General features: G+C 44.4%; 3 protein-coding genes across 3 annotated transcripts in view; all 3 read right to left on the bottom strand.

The window, feature by feature from the left end:
* Positions 1–20,301, bottom strand: part of LOC112431961 (uncharacterized) — a 107,009-nt gene that overhangs the window by 5,860 nt on the left and 80,848 nt on the right. The window lies entirely within an intron of this gene.
* Positions 8,887–18,303, bottom strand: LOC143414029 (CD276 antigen-like). The gene is made up of 7 exons (XM_076877644.1): positions 18,297–18,303; positions 17,800–18,141; positions 17,284–17,619; positions 15,542–15,820; positions 13,933–14,277; positions 11,365–11,431; positions 8,887–9,417 (listed from the first exon to the last, which is right to left on the bottom strand). The coding sequence occupies exons 1-7, from the start codon at positions 18,301–18,303 to the stop codon at positions 9,375–9,377; spliced, it is 1,419 nt and encodes a 472-aa protein (XP_076733759.1). The 3' UTR covers positions 8,887–9,374.
* LOC143416775 (V-set domain-containing T-cell activation inhibitor 1-like) overlaps positions 17,806–20,301 on the bottom strand; it is a 4,272-nt gene continuing 1,776 nt past the window's right edge. The window contains exon 2 of the mRNA XM_076882348.1: positions 17,806–18,929. Within this exon, the coding sequence (XP_076738463.1) occupies positions 18,565–18,929 (365 nt within the window). The 3' untranslated portion in view covers positions 17,806–18,564. The remainder of the gene's footprint in view (positions 18,930–20,301) is intronic.

The raw sequence follows: 20,301 nt of genomic DNA, 5'->3' as shown, positions 1-20,301 counted from the left end.
GTCCTCATCACCCCATCATACTGTTTTAAAAAGTGTTTGGAAGTGGATGCAGAAGCACATGGAGCGGGCTGTAGTTCAATTAATTAGTCTTTTATGTTTTTATTTCATTGTTCCATAGTTTATTTATGTTTCTGGTTTTATTGTGATTTTTATCTGTGAAAGTGCGACATGAACACATTACTCTTACTTTCCTATGATAAACAGCTAGATGGAGCCACGTGGCTGTTGTAACTCGACCGAGCCTTTACAGCAGAGCCCACAGAGCCCAAACTCACAGTTAGAATAAGGACAGCTGTCCTCACATCAGCAGGAAACCACAGGAAGAAGAAGAAGTGAAGCAGAGGCTAAAAATACTGCAGGGCTGATAGAGAGGAAGCTGATGAGGGTGTGGTAGCAGATCACTCCTGTCACCAGCATGAATGTTATCACTAGTGGGCCTCATGTTTATTGCACCTTCACAGTGGACCTGTTGTAGAGACATCCTGTTCAAGGGAGGTGACTGGTGGCTGTAGCTTTCCTTAGAGTGGGAGGAGGTCAAGGATGAGCTGGACTGAAGGTGTAGGGACGTATGATGTGCTGTGAAATGTGTTTTGTGTGACAGTGGGTATATGTGAGGGCGGTGCTCAGAGATCAGCCTGGTGTTTGGAGTGTTTCTCTCCACATTGCAGTGTGTTCATTAAACCCACTTCAGTCATGCTCACCGAGGTGTCTGCAGGTTATTTTAAATCTTCCACAACAAGGCTGACAAATCTTCTTAGAGACGTTTTCCACTGCAAACATCAGCTTTGACTGTCAGTGGAGACATGACCGTGTGTAGATCAGGGATCAGGTTCATGGTTGGACTCAGTCGGAGTGTTTAAAGAAGAAACTGGAGATACCGAGTGAACATTTCTCCCTTACACTTTGTCACCTCTGGGTCAAAGGCAGAGGCTGAAATCTGAATATCAAGCTGTAAATATACCCACCACACCATCATCACACAGATGTAGCTGTCAGCATCCTACATCATAGGATACAGCACAACCTGTCAGGTTATGAGAGTTAAGAAGAGCACCTGAGCTTCAGCAAAGATTCAAGGAATATTTATTTATATTTCCTATCATTTCATGTCTATTCCATCTCAAAGACAAGCATCTTAAACACAGAACATCCTTATAGAATATGATGCAACACTATAGATCAACTTACCTCAGAATATATAAATAATTACAGCAATATGATGCAACAAACACAGCAGCTACTGATCCAAAATACTCAAAGCTTCATAGAACTGAAACCAACATTTATTTTAGCTCCATCCTGCTGCTGATACAGACTTTAGGTTTCTGAACATTAAACTTGTTGCTGCCTTTCATATTATGTTCATATTTGAACATTACCTAATAGGACTGATTCAGAGCAGGATTCAAACACATGCCAGATAAATCCAAGCTGTCAAGCTATCTAACCCGGTCACCTTCTCCCGGCCAATCAGGATTCATGCTGTGTCCCTCTGTGCATGTGTCACTATCCTCTGCAGATGCCTTCGATCACGGTCTGAGCTGGCAGACCATGGGGAGATAGAGCGGACCCAAATGCAGACACACAGGGCTGAGGTGAATGTTTAACCAAAGGTGAGCCTTTATTTGGCTGAATGTGAATCTAAACAAGGCAGGAAGGAAATGAACAAAACATAAACAGGACAAACTAAACAAGAAAAACCTGGAAACATGGGAAAAGAAACGCAGGGGGAGATACTCTGGGGACAATGAACAGGTGACATGCAGATGAAACACAGAGGATGATCAGTGACAATGGAGCAGAGGGAAACTCACACTAGATATACTCAAGCAGCACAATGAGAGGAACAGGTGGGACTAATCAGACATGAGGAGAACAGCAGGAAGAACAACAGAATACAGACTGTCAAAGTAAAACAGGAAATACAAGAACGTAGAGATGACAGGAGGTAACAGAAACAGCTAAACACTACAAATCATAACCAATGACCAGAACTTAACTAAGGCGATGAATATTAAATGATCACAAACAGTCACTAGGCTGTGATGCCTTTGTGCAGTCGTGCTCTTGATTATATAACTTTAGTTACATCTCTCTGCCTTATCGTTCCTGCTTTGCTCTCACGTCCTTGTCTAGTCTCATCTACTTTCTCCTTTAACCCTGGAAGAGTCTCACAGTCTGTTCTCTCAATCCGAAAAGAGGAATTATGGATTTGACCAATTAGCCTGTGACACTTGGCCCACAGGCAGACACTTCCACATTGTCAGCTCAATAGTGTTTTTATTTTATTTGCAGCTGGGTTCCTGCAGTTTCTGGCACCTGCCCTGGATGCAGCCGCTCCATCTCTCCCCACATTGCTGGATCTCAGTTCAAAGACAGTTTAAATGAGGTGACAGCTGCAGGTTATTTTCGTCCTTTCAGTTTAAGACAGTAAGAAGTCTTGTTCCTGTTTTTCTCTGTGGTCACTTCTCAGAGTTGCAGAGATAAAAATGTGCAAACAATGAATTTATTGACACTAAAGATAAGAAACGTGTTGAAGGACAGTTTGACACCTCAGCTGTGAGTGAGCTGTTTCCACATTAAAAACAAGTAACCATCGCGATAAGATCAGCTCTGTGTCTGTGAAGACTCGTCTTGGAGGTGTGATGTTTGTATTTATTCTGTTTGTTCCTGTTTCCATCACAGCTTATTGGTGCTCACACTCTAAGGCTGTAGCTGAGCTCAGACTGTTAGCACTCTCAGGCTAACCTCAGCAGCACAGAATAAACCGTAATAAACAAATCATTCTCTCATCAGCCACAGTTCACACTCCTGGATCACTTCAATCCTGTTTCTGTGACTCTGACTCTGTGTCACTGAAGTATCTGCTCTGTAATGTTTCACTGTTTTATTAAAGCATCACAGAATCAGAGGAGTCAAGTCTTACTCAGAGACCGTTTGATCCAGTTCAGCTTTCCGTTCCCGCTCTCACAAAGTGCTGCTCACACTGGGTTCTGCTGACGCTGATAGACTTCCTGCTGGGCCTGAACACCTCCACACTGATCCTGGACTTTCTGATGGAGACGCCTCAGACAGTCCAGATCCAGCAGGTGGTGAGAACAGCTGAGACGATCATTGGAGCCTCCGACCCACAGAGAGTGATGAATCCACAGACTCACTGCTTTAACATGAACATTAGAATATTGATTTTTCTATCTTGGCTGGAGGAAGCTGGGTTTCTGCACCATCCAATCAGAAACCAGCATCCACCCTGAGACCTGGGTCTGTGACAGGAAGTCCATAAACAGGCAGACCCTCAGCAGCAGGCTAACCTCTGACCTCTGAGACAGAGGGAGGAGTTTGTGTCAGCAGGGGACGCTGCAGCATCGCCTGAGAGCTTTAACAACAACACCAATAAACAGGAAGTGAAAGTCACACTTCTGTTGGTGTGTGTAGCAGACCTCCACCCTCTGCAGGAAGCTGAGATAAGAAGCAGCCAATCACAGAGCAGAGAGCTGTGACTTCCTGTTTTTGTACAGAGAGCAGCTTTCTAAAGCAGAAAGAAACACTCGGTCCCTCCGTTGAGGGACGATGCTGTGAATGTCCAGGTGTCATGTGACCCACCTGATGTACAGAGTCAGGTGCTGCTGCATCCACACAGATCCATGTGAAACAGCTGGATCATGTTTGCTCTGCTGGAAACAGAAACACTGATTTAAATGAACCTGAAACGCTTCATGTATAAAGGCTCGTGCACCCACTGAGCCCTGCTCTCAGATCTGTGAGGCTTTAACAAACAACAGTTTAATCATGTGCAGCATCTTCTGTCAGTGTGGAAGGTCTCACACTTTCCTGAATGTTGAACCCTGAACTCCATGTCAGCCTGGATATAAATACAGACCTGCCAGCTGTGATAGACCCCAGCCTCTATGGATCTTGTGCTCAGAGCTTGTTCTTGTGCTGCCATGATTAGTGCCTCTGTGCTGTCTTTCAGTCCAGCTTTGTCCAGCCACTGGTAGGATTTCTGGATATCAGCCACCTCCTCTATCTGCCGGTGGTACATACCGTGCAGGGGCCTGTCCTTCCATGATGGTTCCTCGTTTCCCTCCTCTTTCTTGGGTTTCTGCTGCCTGAGGTATTCACTGAGCACTCGGTCAGTTGGGGCCATCTTCGTGATGTACTTGTGGATGTTCGTTGTCTCATCCTGGACTGTGGTGCTGACACTCACCAGTCCCCGGCCCCCTTCCTTCTCCTTAGCGTACAGCCTCAGGGTGCTGGTCTGGGGGAGAAACCCTCCATGCATTCCTGGTCTTGACATCAGTGGCTTCTACCTCCTCCTTTGGCCAGCTTATTATCCCAGCAGGGTACCTGATCACAGGCAGGGCGTAGGTGTTGGTAGCCCGGATCTTGTTCTTACCGTTCAGTGGGCTCTTCTGTAGTTGGATGGGGCCGGTCCCCTCTGGTCCTGGGATCAGGACCAGTTTCAGTTAGCCATTCCAGGAGCTATCCAACACCAGGTGCTGTCATCGACCGAACATCAACCAAACTGTCAGCAGTGATTTAATGACTTTCTGGTCTCTGTGAAAATGATTTCCACATCATGTATATATTTACTGCTGTATGTGTCACAGCAGTCAGGGCCTTTATAAGCACAGTGCATACAGACAAAAGTACTGAACTGAACAATTTCAGGTTCTGTTTTCCATCATGTGTCATTTATTAATATGGAAGCACTGAGAATGGATGGATGGTTATTTCATTAATAATTACATTTCATTCTCTGTATCTTCACCACACATGTAACTGGGTGTGGGTACTGTAAGTGCAGTGGATGCTTACATTGTACTCACTGCAACATATTCATAGCACAGACTCAGCACACTGTGTTAGAGGCTGGGATGAGGTGAGCCTGGTCCTTGATTGTCATCTATGTCCAGTAGAGAACGACTGTGTGCACTCACATATTAAATGAACTGAAATCAGTGTGATCTCCAGTCAGAGCAGAGGCCGTGATAAAAGGAATGATCAGAGGAAGGAATGGAGCTTTAATCAACCTGTCTCAGTTGTTTTAACTCTCAGCATCACAAAGTAATGTGGTAACATCTGGACTGATGTGTTTACTGTCAGCTAGTTTAAATGCTGTAGGCTGCAGCCGTTGCTCTAACACTATAACTGTAACAGGGCTCAGTGCTGGTTCTAATAGTCTGAGCTGTTTCAGGCTTTATTTGTGAAGAGCACAGCAGCTTACAAACACGTAGCTGGGCCTGGACCCAAAGGAGTGTTTGTTAAAGCCTGCAGTGAATCCAGCAGCAGAATGATGGAAATGCAACACAGCAATGATGAAGAGGAGCAGAATTAAAGCCAAATCAAGTCCAGTTCATACAGTTAGGTCCATAAATCAAATAAGGGAAATCAAAATGTTGGTTAGCTGCATCTGTCTGCACCCTTAATGCTCTGTGGTCGCTATGGTAACGTGTAAACATTTCTTTCAAAATAAGACACACGACTATAACACAGGAAAAGACCCAGGGAAACGAAGTTAACGATAAAAACTCTGAAAACCATAAATTTCACACTGAGCCTCGACTCTCACGGCCCGGTCCGTGGCCCGGGGGTTGGGAACCACTGCATTAACACATGGGTAGTTCAGGCAGCACGTCATTTTCATTGTTACTGCTAATAGTCTTTGTGAAAAGCACATTGATGTGAAAATCATGACAAAGTATTTAATTTAATTTCAACAGCTTTTCCACATGCCGGGCAATGTTCCCTCTGAGCTGCGCGAGTGCGCAATTGCGCACTGCTGGCATGGTGTCTGCGCGTTGCGCACAAAAAAAAAATTCTAACCTGAGTTGTGTTTTAGCAAAGCGGCTGATGTGGCGTGAAGCCACGTTAATGACAACGTGTCCAACCATTGGAGATGTGAGCAGGACAGACGAACAACTGACGGACAAAGTGTGGACTTTATACCAGTTTATAAACTGTGTTGATCGGCCACGTAAAACCAGAGTTATGATAAAATATCTGCAATGTTTGGTTTTCTTCCTGAATACTGTCGTTGTTTATATTTACTGCAGGAAGAAACGGGAAAAACGGCGTTTTATAAGGAAAACGCTCGAAAGCCTGTGAGAAAAAACAAAAACAAAACACCCCCACCCTTTCCTATTGGTGGAAAATTGTACCATGTGGACCAATCAAAAAATGATATGGCAACATGACATTTAGTTGTTTAGGAAGGAGGAAGTTTTAGGAGTGACGGCGTGTTTGAGATGTGAGAGATTCGAGACGTTTAGCACAAATCTTGTGTAGTTAGTGTGTAGTTAGTGTGTAGTTAGTGTGTAGTGTAGTCAGTAGTGTTGTTGTGTGTCAGAACAATGAGGCGACTGCTGAGTGTTACAGGTGTTACAGCAGTGACACATCAGGCCTGCAGGTAGAAAGTTCAAGTTATTTTTACTTCCAATAGTGTTAACATGCTGCACAGGTCATGAACAAGATTTTATTTAATTTTCATTGTAAGTGGGCTAAAGCAGTTAATTAAAAGTAGTGTAACATGAATGCTGTAATCTGATTACTTTAATAAACATGTAACTTGGATGCTGGCGTGACCACAGTGCACACGTCTGCTGTCGCTCACAGTGGTCCAAGGGACGCTCAGGGAGTTTGTGTGTTCAGACACATGAAACATTACAGGGAACACTGCCCCTGGGACACTAGCAGAAACACTCCCCCCCCCCCCCCCCCCCCCCCCACACACACACACACACACACACACACACACACACCAGTCCTCCTATAACAAAGTCAAATTGTCAGGAAGCAGATGTGTGATCTCCACCCATGAGCTCAGGGACCTCAGAATGTCTCCACTGATTTCTGCTCTCAGAGCTGATGTTTGACTCTTTATAACATCTTTAAGAACTCATATCTGAGTGAATGTTTCAGCTTTAACGAATCCTCTGAGGGTTCACACGCTGACGGCCACTGATTGGTCCACTCAGTCACATGGGTCAGAACCAGGAAGCTGTGAGTCACAGAGTAATGGGTGGCTCTGTCAGAGGTCATCATATAATGAATTACAGCAGTTCAGCCTAGAAGATCACAAGACATCTGCACACACCTGGATGAATCCAGCTGTGTGCAGCCAAAGAGAGCGTTGCGACTTTCATCCGTAAATAAAGCCGCGGCCGGCTGAGTTGGTTGTGTCCCTGTGACGCGCCTCCAATAATCCATAATGAGTCGTACTTGTACTTTGCGCATTTATTTTAAGGACAAAACAAAACAAACTTTTGCGCTTTCAATCAATTTACAAATAGCGCATGGATTAACTGGTGTGCCAAAAAATGACGGTCAACAGAAAAGTTTGCCCACGAACCACTCACCCAACACACCTGCTGCGAACACCGACATCAGGTAAATAGACTGTGACCACACCCACATGCCATCACCTGAGACGCAGGTAAAGCTATACACCTGTGCCACCAAAACAAAAAGGAAAAACATAAACATTGACTTTGGCTCTTACAGAGAGGTCAGCTGATCACAGCCTGCCCAGGGATGGAGATGGGTTACAGTCCCTGACTGAGAGCAGTGGTGCATGGTGGGTAAGTAACGAGTGCAGCCACAGAGGTACAGACAACCACTCAGCCTCACACTGACCGTTCAGGATCTCTGTGGGAGGGTTGCATGATGTCCCTGCACGAGTCTCTGTGCCTTTATGTAAAACACAACAGTGATATTATTACACCAGTCATCTGAAACTAAAGGACACGTCCACACTGAAAATAAAATGGAGCACTGTGCTGCACCTGAATGTTATAAAGACACATGGAACGAACACACCTGTAATCCTGAGGTTAACGGTGTACAACAATGACATACCATAAATATGACCTGTGAACTTAGCGTCCATACCCTGAACAAAGCTCTCTGGGCACTCTAAGTATCCTCGCTCTAGTAATAAAAACCATGTGACCTCATACAGGTTTTTGTTTGGCTAGGCCAAGAAATCAGCAGTTGGCTTACAGCAGCAAACGTTTGGTCCTTTGAGCTCACGGACCAGTGTTCAGAGTCAAGCTCATTCTACCAGAGATGTCACATGTTTATTTTTATGGCCACTAAACCACACAGACCGCCTGTAACAGGGAGCTGCTCTTACTGGACTGTATATTTATAACAATGCTTTGAATGTGTTATTAACTCCAACACCAAACCTGGTCATACTCTTCACAGCTGAGGTGTTTAATCAGTGATGGAGACTCTGTGACCTCATGTGACGTCTGCTGGATTCACTAGGATGGTATTTATGTATCAGCCACTGTGCTGCACCACAACCCACTCACCTCACAAGCTCCACCCTCACAGCACACGAGCATGAGGTCACTGCGAACCGTCGACCTGAGGAAGGCTGCCGGTCCTGACGGTGTCCCAGGCCGGGTGGATGGAGTCTTCAGCCAGTGTCTGTCCCACTCTGCCCAGAGTCCTCCACCATAATTAAACCCCATACTTCCAGCTTCATCAACTCCTGACACCACCCTCCCCTGGAACAATCAAATGTCTGAGCTGCTGGTGTTTATCGGTGCTCTACAGAGAGCACACTGACTCACAGCTGCACCGCGGCTCACAGGAAACACCATGATGGCTGCCCTCTGCCCCACAGCTCCATCAGAACATGATGAAGGGCCCTCCACACCAGGTCATTCACTGTTTGAACAGGCAGCTCCATCAGACCTGGACAGCCTGGTCTAAACACAGCTTTGACCCAACAGCAGTGAACACAAAGCACCAACATGAGTGTGTGTGTGCAGCTGCAACACAACAGCACAGTGTTTGATTACTGACATGTTTGTGCACTGAATGGACTGACATGAATAAATACTGTATATGAGACAGAGACACGGAGACATCATGTTAATATGTAAAAACATTTAATGTGGTTCATACAGCACCAACATCATAGCGTCAGGGGGATTATATGGATACATATGACACTGATGGAGGCAGCTGTCAATCACAGGCACTGACAGGAAGTGTGGGTGTGGCCTCAGGGAGCTCTGAGGTCAGAGGGGGTGTTTCATGATGTTTGATGCTTCCTGACAGTCAGCAGCTTTGACCTTTGACCCACATGAAGCTCACATGTGACAGGACGCTCCGTGGAGATCCATCAGAACAGCAGAAACACGCTCGGGGTCATCATCTTTAGAAACTTATTATAAACTCATTATAATGTTAGACAAACAGCTGCAGAACATCTGGCTGAGGTTAGTTAGCTGTTAGCTGTTAGCAGAGGAAGGCCAAAGCAAAGCTGCATCTTCATCTTCCTCAGGGCTGAATACACAACAGATACTGTATACACACAGGCTGCTCTTCATCACCAGCTCCTCCTCCTCTGTGACCCATCAAGCTGAATGAACCTCCATCAGAGGAAGGTCTTCATGGTTCCTGAGGACACAGAGGACAGTCAGACACTCACATGGGTCGGTGGGTTTGATGCTGGAGTCTGTCCCAGCTGTCCCAGCTGTCCCAGCTGATCAACATCCTACAAACAGACTGATCGGTTCTCTGATCTGTGATCGATCAGCTGGAACTGGGATGAGGATCAGAGCCAAGAATTAAACCAGGTTCATACATTCATACCTGCACGGGCAGGTCATGTCCTCACGCGCTGAGCTCTGAGCTCCTTGTTCCATTAATTAGTGTTAAATATGGAATAATCTTTACATCATAAGTGCCATGCAAGAAAAACATAATTCAACAAATAATTAAATTCCTCGTGCATAAAGTCAGTGCAGCACTGCAGCCAGGTGCAGAGAAGCCAGAACCCAAAGAGGTCTCTCCTCTGCTCGCGCTGCAGCAGTGCTACGCTTGTACAGTTAATCTGCTAGCAAAGGTCATTTTAGCCTGTGCACATCACTTTGCCTGAAGGGCCAGGGTCCTGATGTGATTGGTCACTGTTGGTGTCAGGACCCTGGCCCTTCAGTGGGTAAGGCAGTTCGATATAAGGTATCTGATGACGATATGAAAATGCCTTTTGTTTCATATTACACATGATCGTTTGTTTCATGGTGTCACCATGTGAACTGTTTCCGGTTTGTTTCATGGTTTGATGGTCACTGGAGTGGCTATATCCATTTTTACAGTTCTTTCTTTCTCCTATATTTAATATAACCACAGTGTGGACAGACACGCCACTGTTTTTAGGCGTTGTCGTTAGCAACAACAATGGTAACCCCAGCGTGTGGCTCTGCCGTCCGCTTGTTTATTTTCCACATAAAGTACAATAATAAATAATAAACCACAATCACAATAAAGCTGAAGATCCTGTTGAGATTTTGTAAAATAAAGTGAAATGATGACAAACAGAAGGACCAAAACAAATCCAGGACATTATTCCTAAACGAGGGGCTCGCTCTGTAGCAAGAAAGTCTGACACGGGCCAGAAAACTGTACTCTGCAAAACCGGCCCCCACTAAACACGGCAAACCTCTCCTGCCACCTACGCAAGAGTCACATGACAGAGGATGGAGAGAGTTTATGGATGAGAAGCAAAGCTCTACCCACCACATCACCCTGAAGCAGCTTCACTGGCTCCAGGTCAAATCTCACGTTAATTATACATTTAAAGCTATTCATTGTCTCTCCCCACCATCTCTGGTTCAGATCACCATCCCACTCCAGCGCCCCCCGATCATCCTCTTCTCTTTCTTTTTCTCTTCCTTCCTCTCGTCTTGTTTCTATGGGGGGCTTTTAGCCGCTCTGCCCCCAACTTTGGAATTCCTGCAGACCTCGGAAACATCACCTCATTCCCTCTTTTTAAGTCCAACCTCAAAACCCACCTGTTTAAAACTGCCTGTTTTATTTGCTGTACAGCGTCCTTGAAAGGTGCTTTTAAATAAGCATCCTGAATGTTCATTGTGTTCATCTGTGTTTCCAGTGGGCACCACTGATCTGTTCAGTGCTCCCTCACTGCTGCTGGTTTGGGTCATTGTGCAAATGTCCTGTTTATAAGGTTGGAAACCTGCAGTCGGCTGAGACTGAAGGATGACATTGAAAAGTTTCTAACAAGTAACAGCTGTAGTGATGTGCACCAGCAAAATGTCACCAGCAGATGAACTGCACGTAAAAATGCTGCAGCACGATCACAGGAGAAACGCTCGCAGCTTCTTTGTGGGCGTGGCTGCTGAGCTCTGTGCAGGCTGTTGGATTTATGCACGAGGAATTCAACTGTGCTGTGAAATGAAATAATTTGCTCAGATTACATTTTTTCTTTTTCTTCTTATGATATAAAGATCATTCCATATTCAAAGTGCAGCTTATTGAAACTGGACCAGCTGCAGTTACCATGGTGACCTCACAGGTAAACACACCTCTGTGACCCTGAAAACATACCTCACGTCCTCTTTATTTGGTGCCTTCCTCCATGGAAGCATGTCTGCCATGATTCCCATTAAGGTTGCTGCAGAGGAGAAAACAGGAGTGAGTCTCAGTCTTTCTACATCAGACACAAACCAGGTGATCATGTGACTCTTTCCTCTCAGCTGTGGTTTAGTCTGAGTAGTGGGAACACTGGAACAGCCTTTACTAGTGATGAAAACGACCACATACATGAACTCCATAGATTTGGCTTCCTACAGTTAAACGAGTATGACTGAGTGATATTTAAAATGCAAACCAAGCATTCCCTAAATCAGCACCTGGTCACCTGTCTGTACAGGCCAATCACAGCTCTCCATGAGTCGCTCAGCTGTGAGTTCAACACTACATTGAAGGACATGTATCACAAATGTTATTTTATACTCTGCACTGACATATTTACAGTTTAGTTATCTTATTGTGCTCAGTGTTATGTAGTCCAAAGGTTTTATTCATATCCATCATGTAGATAAAACTAACACACTTAGCTTCTATAATTTGCTTGTAAAAGATCCTGGTGAGTAAACACCATGCTGTTTAATATCTTTGCAAAATAAAATACAAACTAGGGCTGCTCAATTAATCAAATTTTAATCACGATTACGATCTGGGCTTTCAACGATCATTAAAAATGACTGAGCCGATTATTAGCCCCTCCCTCGTGCTTTACTCTCGCGCTGCTCCGTGTGGCAAATCGAGCGCACCTCTCTGCATTTCGAACACGTGTCACAACAATTAAGAGGACCCGAGGGAAGCTCGGAAAGCTGAGCAGAAGTTATTTGGAGAGGAGAGTGACTGCCGTTGGTTGAAAAGAGAGGTAAAAAAAAAAAAAAAAAACTTCAGTGGTGTGGAAACATTATGGGTTCGCGGAGTCAGACGTGGATCAAGTAGACATAGTGTGTACGTAGCTGCAGCACAGAGCAACACTGCAAAGTTCACTAAACATAGATGTTTACATTTTTCATTTGTTTCTTATATTGCAAACATTTGCACTGTTATCAGTATTTGCACTATTTTATGACAATCTTTAAGGTCATTATTCAACACATTATTATTGTTAAACAAATATCATCAAATAATCGAGATCTCAATTTCAGTGAAAATAATCGTGATTATCATTTTTGCCATAATCGAGCAGCCCTAATACAAACTCTACATCTAAACCAGCGGTCTCCAACCTTTTTTGCACCACGGACCAGTTTATGCCCGACAATATTTTCACGGACCGGCCTTTAAGGTGTCGCGGATAAATACAACAAAATAAAACTAGTACCGGTACTGAAAAAAAGAAGATTTATTCATAACACACGTGAAAAGACCCAGGAAAACGGAGTCAACGATAAAAACGATAACAAAATAACGCTGAGAACCGATAAAAACCCTGAAAACCATATCTGTGAAGGTTCTCAGTCATCCAGGTCATCGTAGTCAAAGGAGCTTGCAAAGAAAAGCGTCTGGACTTCTTTAAGTTGCTTGAAGACGTTTCACCTCTCATCCGAGAAGCTTCTTCAGTTCTAGGGTCAAATGGTGGAGAGTCCCAGATATAAACCTAGTGGGAGTGACCCCCCACAGAGGGACAAAAGGACCCCCTGATGATCCTCTAATCACCTGAGCCAAGGTGTGAAACTGGGCGTGGGTCCCAATCAGCCAGAGTTTCGGGTGAGTTCATTGTGAAACCTGGCCCCACCTTATCATGCGAATTCCTGAGGTCAGATGGCCCAGGATGTGAGTGGGCGTTAAGGCGTCTGGGAAGGATCTCAAAACTGGATTATAGATGGCAGAGAGTTGGTGTCGTAAACCACCACCTCTGTTCAAAGATGGTCGCTCACAGTGGACATAGATGCTTCTTTCACTCCTCTTTCAAACCATCTGTCCTCTCTGTCCAAAATGTGAACATTGGCATCCTCGAAAGAGTGACCTTTGACCTTTAGATGCAGATGGACTGCTGAGTCTTGTCCTGTGGAGGTGGCTCTTCTGTGTTGTGCCATGCGCTTGTGAAGTGGCTGTTTGGTCTCTCCAATGTAGAGGTCTGAGCATTCCTCGCTGCACTGTACAGCAAACACCACATTGTTAAGTCTGTGTTTTGGCGTTTTGTCTTTCGGGTGAACCAGTTTTTGAGAGCGTGGCTGAGACTTTCATCCTGATTTGCTCTGCTTCTGTCTGTGCAAGTATTTAATATTTTTTCATTTCTCTTTAATTCAGTGAATGAATGTGGATTTAACCTTGAAGCACGTTCAATCATCCATCATTCAGCCTTCTGAGACTGAAGAAGTCACCCTAACACTTCCATTAATAACATCCAGATGAACACAGTCAGCTGTCTGTGGTTGCAGACATCATGTGAAGATAATTCTGCTGTTACTGAAACTAGACACCTTAAATATTTCACAGAGTAGTTCCACTACAGGAGGGATGGTGCAGCTAAACGTGTGTTCAGATCTTTATGTGACACTACGACACACATCACTTTCTTTCTTATTGTGTAAACTTCTTGTCAATCTTTTTACATCATTTCTTCAACATTAACTGCACTGTTACACTCACCTCTGACTCTGAGAGTCACGACTTTCTGTACCAGGATGCGTTTATCCTTGTTGCAGACCGTGCAGGTGTAGCTACCACTGTCAGTGGGCTGGGGCTTATTCAGGGTCAGACTGAGGTCTCCAGTGATCAGTGGATCTTCATTCATCTCTGTGCGACCGATGTAAGACTTGTACTGTAAATCTGGCTGGTTTTTTTTATTCACATCAAGGTAATGGACCATCTTCGCTGTGGATTCAAAGACAGTCCAGTACACACTGAAAACATGATGAAGGTCAGCTGTGGTTTTAAAGGGCAGCAGGACAGACTCCTCCCCCTCTTTCACCTCCACCATCTCCACCTGGAAATCTGAGAGCAGAACATGAACACAGACAGACATGAGTGAGGTTGATGGTCCATCATGTCCTCTGCTGTGTAACCAGCAGCGTTCAGTGTTTCAGTCACGGTTCGTACACCTTTTTCAGGGTCAAATTCAAGCACTTTCTAAGCACTTTCAAGGTCCATTTTCAAGTTTTCCCAGCGCATTTCCTAAAATCTACTTATTTAATCTATCATCAGTGACATTATTTGGTACAGTTATAATGTATTGTTCATCTCCCTTAAATAAACAGGCAGCCTTAATGTATGAAATATCCATATACTGTGTCAGTGGCTGATGGTGCCCCACAGGCCTCAGTGTGAGCTTGAAGCCATTTATAATGTGTAAGCAGTTTAATGTGTCGGTGCTGACCAGAAACAGCTTTTGAATGAAAGTCTTCTGTAGAAGAAACACACGTGACTATTCTTTGTGCTCATATGGATCACTCATATCACCATTATTCCACCCAGCACAGGGACAAACCCTGCAGGTATGACAGCAGCAGGTGTATCACTTTTCCACCTGGAGACAGCGTTTACACTGCAATCTGCCTCTGGTGGCTTTTTTGCAGCAACTGTGACAAAGTGACACACAAAACAAAACAACACTACACACTAACTACACAAGACAACACACTAACTTGACTGCAAACATGGTACACGTCACAAATCTCTCACCTGTGAAAACTCCCTTCCTCCCTTTCTTTCTTTCACTTGCTCACTCCTAAAACTTCCCCTTTTCCTAAACAACCAAATGTCACGTTTTAATATATTTTTTTGATTGTTTGACACAAACAGGTGTTTTTTTTTCCTTTTTTGCTCACAAGCGGAGTGTTTGCTAGCACTGTCCTTCTTCTCTTCCCGTAGTAAAGGCCTCTGTTTTATTTAGGAAAAATAAATCGCGTGTACTTTTGATCATGACTCTGGTTTTACGTGGACTATCAACACAATTTAAAAACTGGTGTATAGTTTGAAGTCAGTGCTTTGGACAAAAGTTGAAATGGACTCCTGGTCTGTCACAATGCTATGTATCGTTCTAATGTTTAAAGCTTTCACTTGAGTAAAGGAACTCATATTACTAAGTAATGTTAGCTAAGTTCACAGCATGCTCCATAAATCTCCAAGCCATAACTAACCGCTATAATAGCTGCCGTATTGCTGTGAGGCTTTTATTCTCACACAGCTGCAAACAGCTGGACACTTGCAGTTTACACAGCTGGGATTCGCGGTGTGGACAAACAGCTGATACACTCACCTCTGACACTGAATATCACTGATTGCCTTAGCAGGATGGCTCCATCCTTGTTGTAGGCGGTGCAGGTGTAGATTCCACTGTCAGTGAGGTGGAGGTCTTCCAGGTTCAGACTGAGGTCTTTCTCATTTCCCTGATGGCGTGTTATTTCCTTTATGAACTTGTATTTGGGGTGTATACGTTTCCACTCCACTTTGGAAATCTGATCAAATTCATCTGTTTTTTTAAAGTCGAGCAAATAAGACTTGTTTCCATACACTGTCCCCAAACTCCTCAGAGTGTCTGAAAAGAGAAAAGAGACAGACACCATTGAGAGTCCACTCCAGAGTGACAAACTGGACCAAGGTCAGCTAGGTAAAATGTGAAATAATCAGCAGCTTGTTTTTATTTAAATATTTATTTCCCATAATAAGTTCAACAGGGTAGATGTACTTAAGGAACATGAGACTTTTTCAGGTAAATAAAGGCAAATATTGCAAACTACACAAAAGGCAGCCGCTAAAGCGTTTAAGTTTCAAAATAGAACAAACGAAACAGACTAAACTGTCAATTCCACTTAGAAACAAAATATAAATTCTAAAAATAAATCTTAGTTTGTTTTACAGAAGAACAGACAAAACTGACCAACTTTTGTCAATATCAAATAAACTGAGAACTAAAAGGAAATTCTCGATCTCTCCTTGTTGTATAGCTGAGCTTTTCAAACAGTTTTAACAGTTACTTTAGTCTGACAAAAGCCGAATGACGAATCAGCGCTTCCAGTCAGAGACTGAGCTGCTTTATTGTATTTCCAGACTTGCTTTCGGCACAATTTACAGTGCACGCTACTCTGTTTTTTGTCAGACTTGAAATAGCCGAAATACCTTCACACTACAGAACTTCTATGACTCTTCTGTTCGACAATCTCTCCGGCGTTGGAACCATCATCTGTTTTCTCTTCGGTCACGCTCGGTTGATTTCTCTAGTCGGCACACTCATTTCCTCCGTTACCCGGCGGTACGGTGGCTGGCTGCTTCCCAAACAAACACATGTGCGGCTTGGCACTTGTGCTGGACGTAACAAGTCACGTGACGTGACGCTGCGGCTGTGATTGGTTCGGCTCTGCGCTACTTAATTTGGATTGGCTGTTCTTTTTTTTTTAAAGGGGACAAGAGAGATGAGGTCTATCGCAATAGTTTAATTTTTCTATCGAGAAAAAGTTATTTCGCAACACATATCGTTATCGTTCTATCGCCCAGCTCTAGTTGTAGGGGATAAATAAAGTCTTTCTGATTCTGCTGCACTAGCTGTCAGCTTTGATTTACCAGAACACATTTAGATAATCGAAGTCTTAATTGTTATTTTAAACAATGTTAGTTTATGATCAAATATATATAGAAGATGAAGCACTCTGTTCCTTATTTACCAAAAAGTCTCGTTAAAGAAGTCGACCAATCAGCAGAACCCTGAGGAGTAGCTGTGCCAGCAAATATATTCATCTGTACTGATCAGTGAGTGTCAGCAGCTTCTTATTAACAGCTCAGAGTGATGATGATGATAGAGAGCTCAGTGAAGAACATACCCAGCTTATATTAGATAGAAAACACAAAATACCTCATTACACTTTCAGTTATTAAATTCATTTCCAGCACTTTTGTGTCTCATAAGAAACAGTATTTTATCGTATCAGGTTATCACAGATCCATCAGCTGCTCTTTGATTTCACTGATTCATGCTGGATTCACACAAACAGCTGTTTCACTCACCATAGACATGGAGAGTCACTGATTTCTGCAGCAGCTTGTCTCCATCCTTCTTCTTGACGGTGCAGGTGTAGACTCCAGTGTCAGTGAGGTTGCGGTTATTCAGGGTCAGACTGAGGTCTTTGGTACTCAGTGGATCTTTCTTCATCTCTGTGCGACCCTTGTAAGCTGGGTCCTGTTCATCTGGCTTATCTTTTCCACTCTCATACACGTGGACCATCTTGTTATTGGAGTCTGTCCACTCCACTCTGACGTCCTGAGGAAGGTCAGCTGTGGTTTTTAAGGGCAGCTGGACAGGCTCCGGTCCTCTTGGCGTCTGCACAATGTCTGGCACACTCTCTGTAAAGAGACAGACAGACATGAGTGAGGTTGATGCTCCATCCTGTCCTCTGCTGTGTAACCAGCAGCTGCTGTTCTCAGTGTTGTGTGTTGATGTGTGAGGCTGCACAAACAGCTGGACACACTCACAGGTTTACACATCTGAGATTCCCACTGTGGACAGACAGCTGTTACACTCACCTCTGACAATGAGAGTCACTGCTTTCTGTAGCAGCATGTCTCCATCCTTGTTGTAGACGGTGCAGGTGTAGACTGCACTGTCAGTGAGGCGGGGCTTTTTCAGGGTCAGACTGAAGTCTCTAGTTCCCCGTGGCTCTTCCTTCATCTCTGTGCGACCTCTGTAATCCTGGTCTTGGTTGTGTGACTGATTGTTTTCACTCTTATACACGTGGACCTTCCTCTCTGTGGGTTCAGTGAGTGTCCACTCCACTGTGACGTGCTGAGGAAGGTCGGCCTTGGTTTTAAAGGGCAGCAGGACAGACTCCTCTGCATCTGTTGCATTCACCACCTTTGGCGGAGGAACTGAGAGAGAACAGAAGAACACAGACAGATAAAAAAGCTCACTGTTACTGTTCCATGATGATGAGACTAAATATTCCCACTGTGTGCACTGCTGAGAAAAAAACACAGAGAAATTCAGCACTATCTGTGATCAATTCTATGCTACAAATGCTAACCAATCATGTCTTTGCATGTTCTCCTGCCAAAGCTTTGTTGGACCTATTATTGTCAAACTGAAAACAAAGCAATACAAGCTCTCTGGACATATTCTGAAAAACAGCATTTGAGAATGAAACCAGTAATGGGGGTTACAACTATGTGTGGTAGCAAAAAGATGATGATACAAAGACCGTCATATCCAGACATTTGGTTATCTTAAAAATAATTAAAATAAAGAACACAGCACCCAAGAATCTGTCTGGTTGGATCTTATTCATGGAGGATTCACACGGTGGACAAACAGCTGTTACACTCACCTGTGACACTGAGAGTCACTGATTTCTGCAGCTTGTCTCCATCCTTCTTGTAGACGGTGCAGGTGTAGACTCCACTGTCAGTGAGGTGGAGGGGTTTCAGGGTCAGACTCAGGTCTCCAGTTCTCAGTGGATCTTCATTCATCTCTGTGCGACCTCTGTAACCCTGGTCCTGTTCATCTGGCTGATTGTTTCCACTCTCAAACACGTGGACCTCCATGTAGTTGGAGTCTCTCCACTCCACTATGACGTCCTGAGGAAGGTCAGCTGTGGTCTTAAAGGGCAGCTTGACAGACTCCTCCCCCTGTGGCACCTCCACCACATCTGGCAGCAGAGCTGAGAGGAGAACATGAACACAGACAGACATGAGTGAGGTTGATCCTCCATCCTGTCCTCTGCTGTGTAACCAGCTGTTCTCAGAGTTTCTCTGACTTGGAGCTGAACTGTTGTGTTGATGTGTGAGGCTGCACAAACAGCTGCTTTGCTATGTCAAACATACAGGCAGTAACTTTGAATTATAACAAGCTTTTATTTAATCTGTGAAAGTTGTGCATGAATTAGTGCTGCAGTATGTTGTAATGTGTCAGCACTTCTTTAGAGACATGAAGGAGACTTCTTCTAATTCTTCTGCTTCAGGCTGCTACTGATGGTCTGCAGAGATTCCAGCAGATATTAGTTAAAGCCAGTCACACTGTAAGTAATCAATTCATGAAGCGCTGTCAGACAACTCCCAGCTGCAAGCAAAGTTCTGACATGACAAACAGAAAACATCCATCCATTCGCTTCCACTTCGCCCTTTCAGGGTCGCGGGGCTGCTGGAACCTATCCCAGCTGTCATAGGGCGAGAGGCAGGGTACAGCCTGGACAGGTCGCAGGGCCAACAGACAAAGACAGGCAGCCATTCACGCTCACATTCACTCACAGATTCACAACTATGGGCAATTTAGATTTTTCAATGAACCTCCACAAACTGCATGTCTGTGGGCTGTGGGAGGAAGTCGGAGGACACGGGGAGAACCCACACAAACACAGAAAGACCTGATGGTGGAGTTGAACTCGGGACCTTCTTGCTGGGAGGCAACAGTGATAACCACTGTGCCCAAAAAGAAAGAAGAAAACAATACATAAATAAAAAAGAGGTCAAATTAAATGGAAACAACAAAACCAGCACATTAGATCAAATTAAAGCAGTAAAATGAGAAGATGTGTTTTAAAAGTGGACAATGAAGCGGCGTCTCTAATGTGCTGATTGTTCCAGAGATTAGGAGCAGCAATGGAGAAGGCCCCGCCCCCTCTGAGCTGAAGATAAGATAACCTCTATTAGTCCCACATGTGGGAAATTTGTACCTCCAGGAGCAGCTAATCAGCTGACCTGAGAAACCTGGGGGTGGTCAGGGTCAGGGTGGGGCAATTTAAAACACAGAGTCCAGGATAGTTTGGCAAGAAGATTGAAATCAAATCCGACAGCGGCAAACAGGAGCACTGGTTTGAACTGCAGTGTGTGAAAACACAGCATCAAATAATACAGCCAGAAGGCAGTGTCAGACACTTCCACGTTAGACACAGGCAGACTGTGTGACAGGACCAGGTCTAGTGTGTGTCCGTGATCATGTAGGGGGCCAGGTACAGGCTTAAAAACTCTTTCACAGGACAGCAGACATGGATATTAAAATCTCCCACAATAAGAAGATGATCGTAGTTGGGCATA

Source organism: Maylandia zebra, linkage group LG3 (assembly GCF_041146795.1).
Source record: "Maylandia zebra isolate NMK-2024a linkage group LG3, Mzebra_GT3a, whole genome shotgun sequence".
NCBI classification, from domain to species: Eukaryota; Metazoa; Chordata; class Actinopteri; order Cichliformes; family Cichlidae; genus Maylandia; species Maylandia zebra.
Note: the sequence above shows the minus strand (reverse complement) of the source record. Positions and strands in the feature narration are given on the sequence as shown.

Bases quoted from the DNA above. Each gene is read 5' to 3' on its own strand.
- LOC143414029 (XM_076877644.1), bottom strand. The intron at 17,620-17,799 runs GTGAGTGTAACA...GTCTCTTTACAG, and splicing joins AGTGACTCTCATTGTCAGAG to AGAGTGTGCCAGACATTGTG. The intron at 15,821-17,283 runs GTGAGTGAAACA...TTCTCTTTTCAG, and splicing joins AGTGACTCTCCATGTCTATG to ACACTCTGAGGAGTTTGGGG.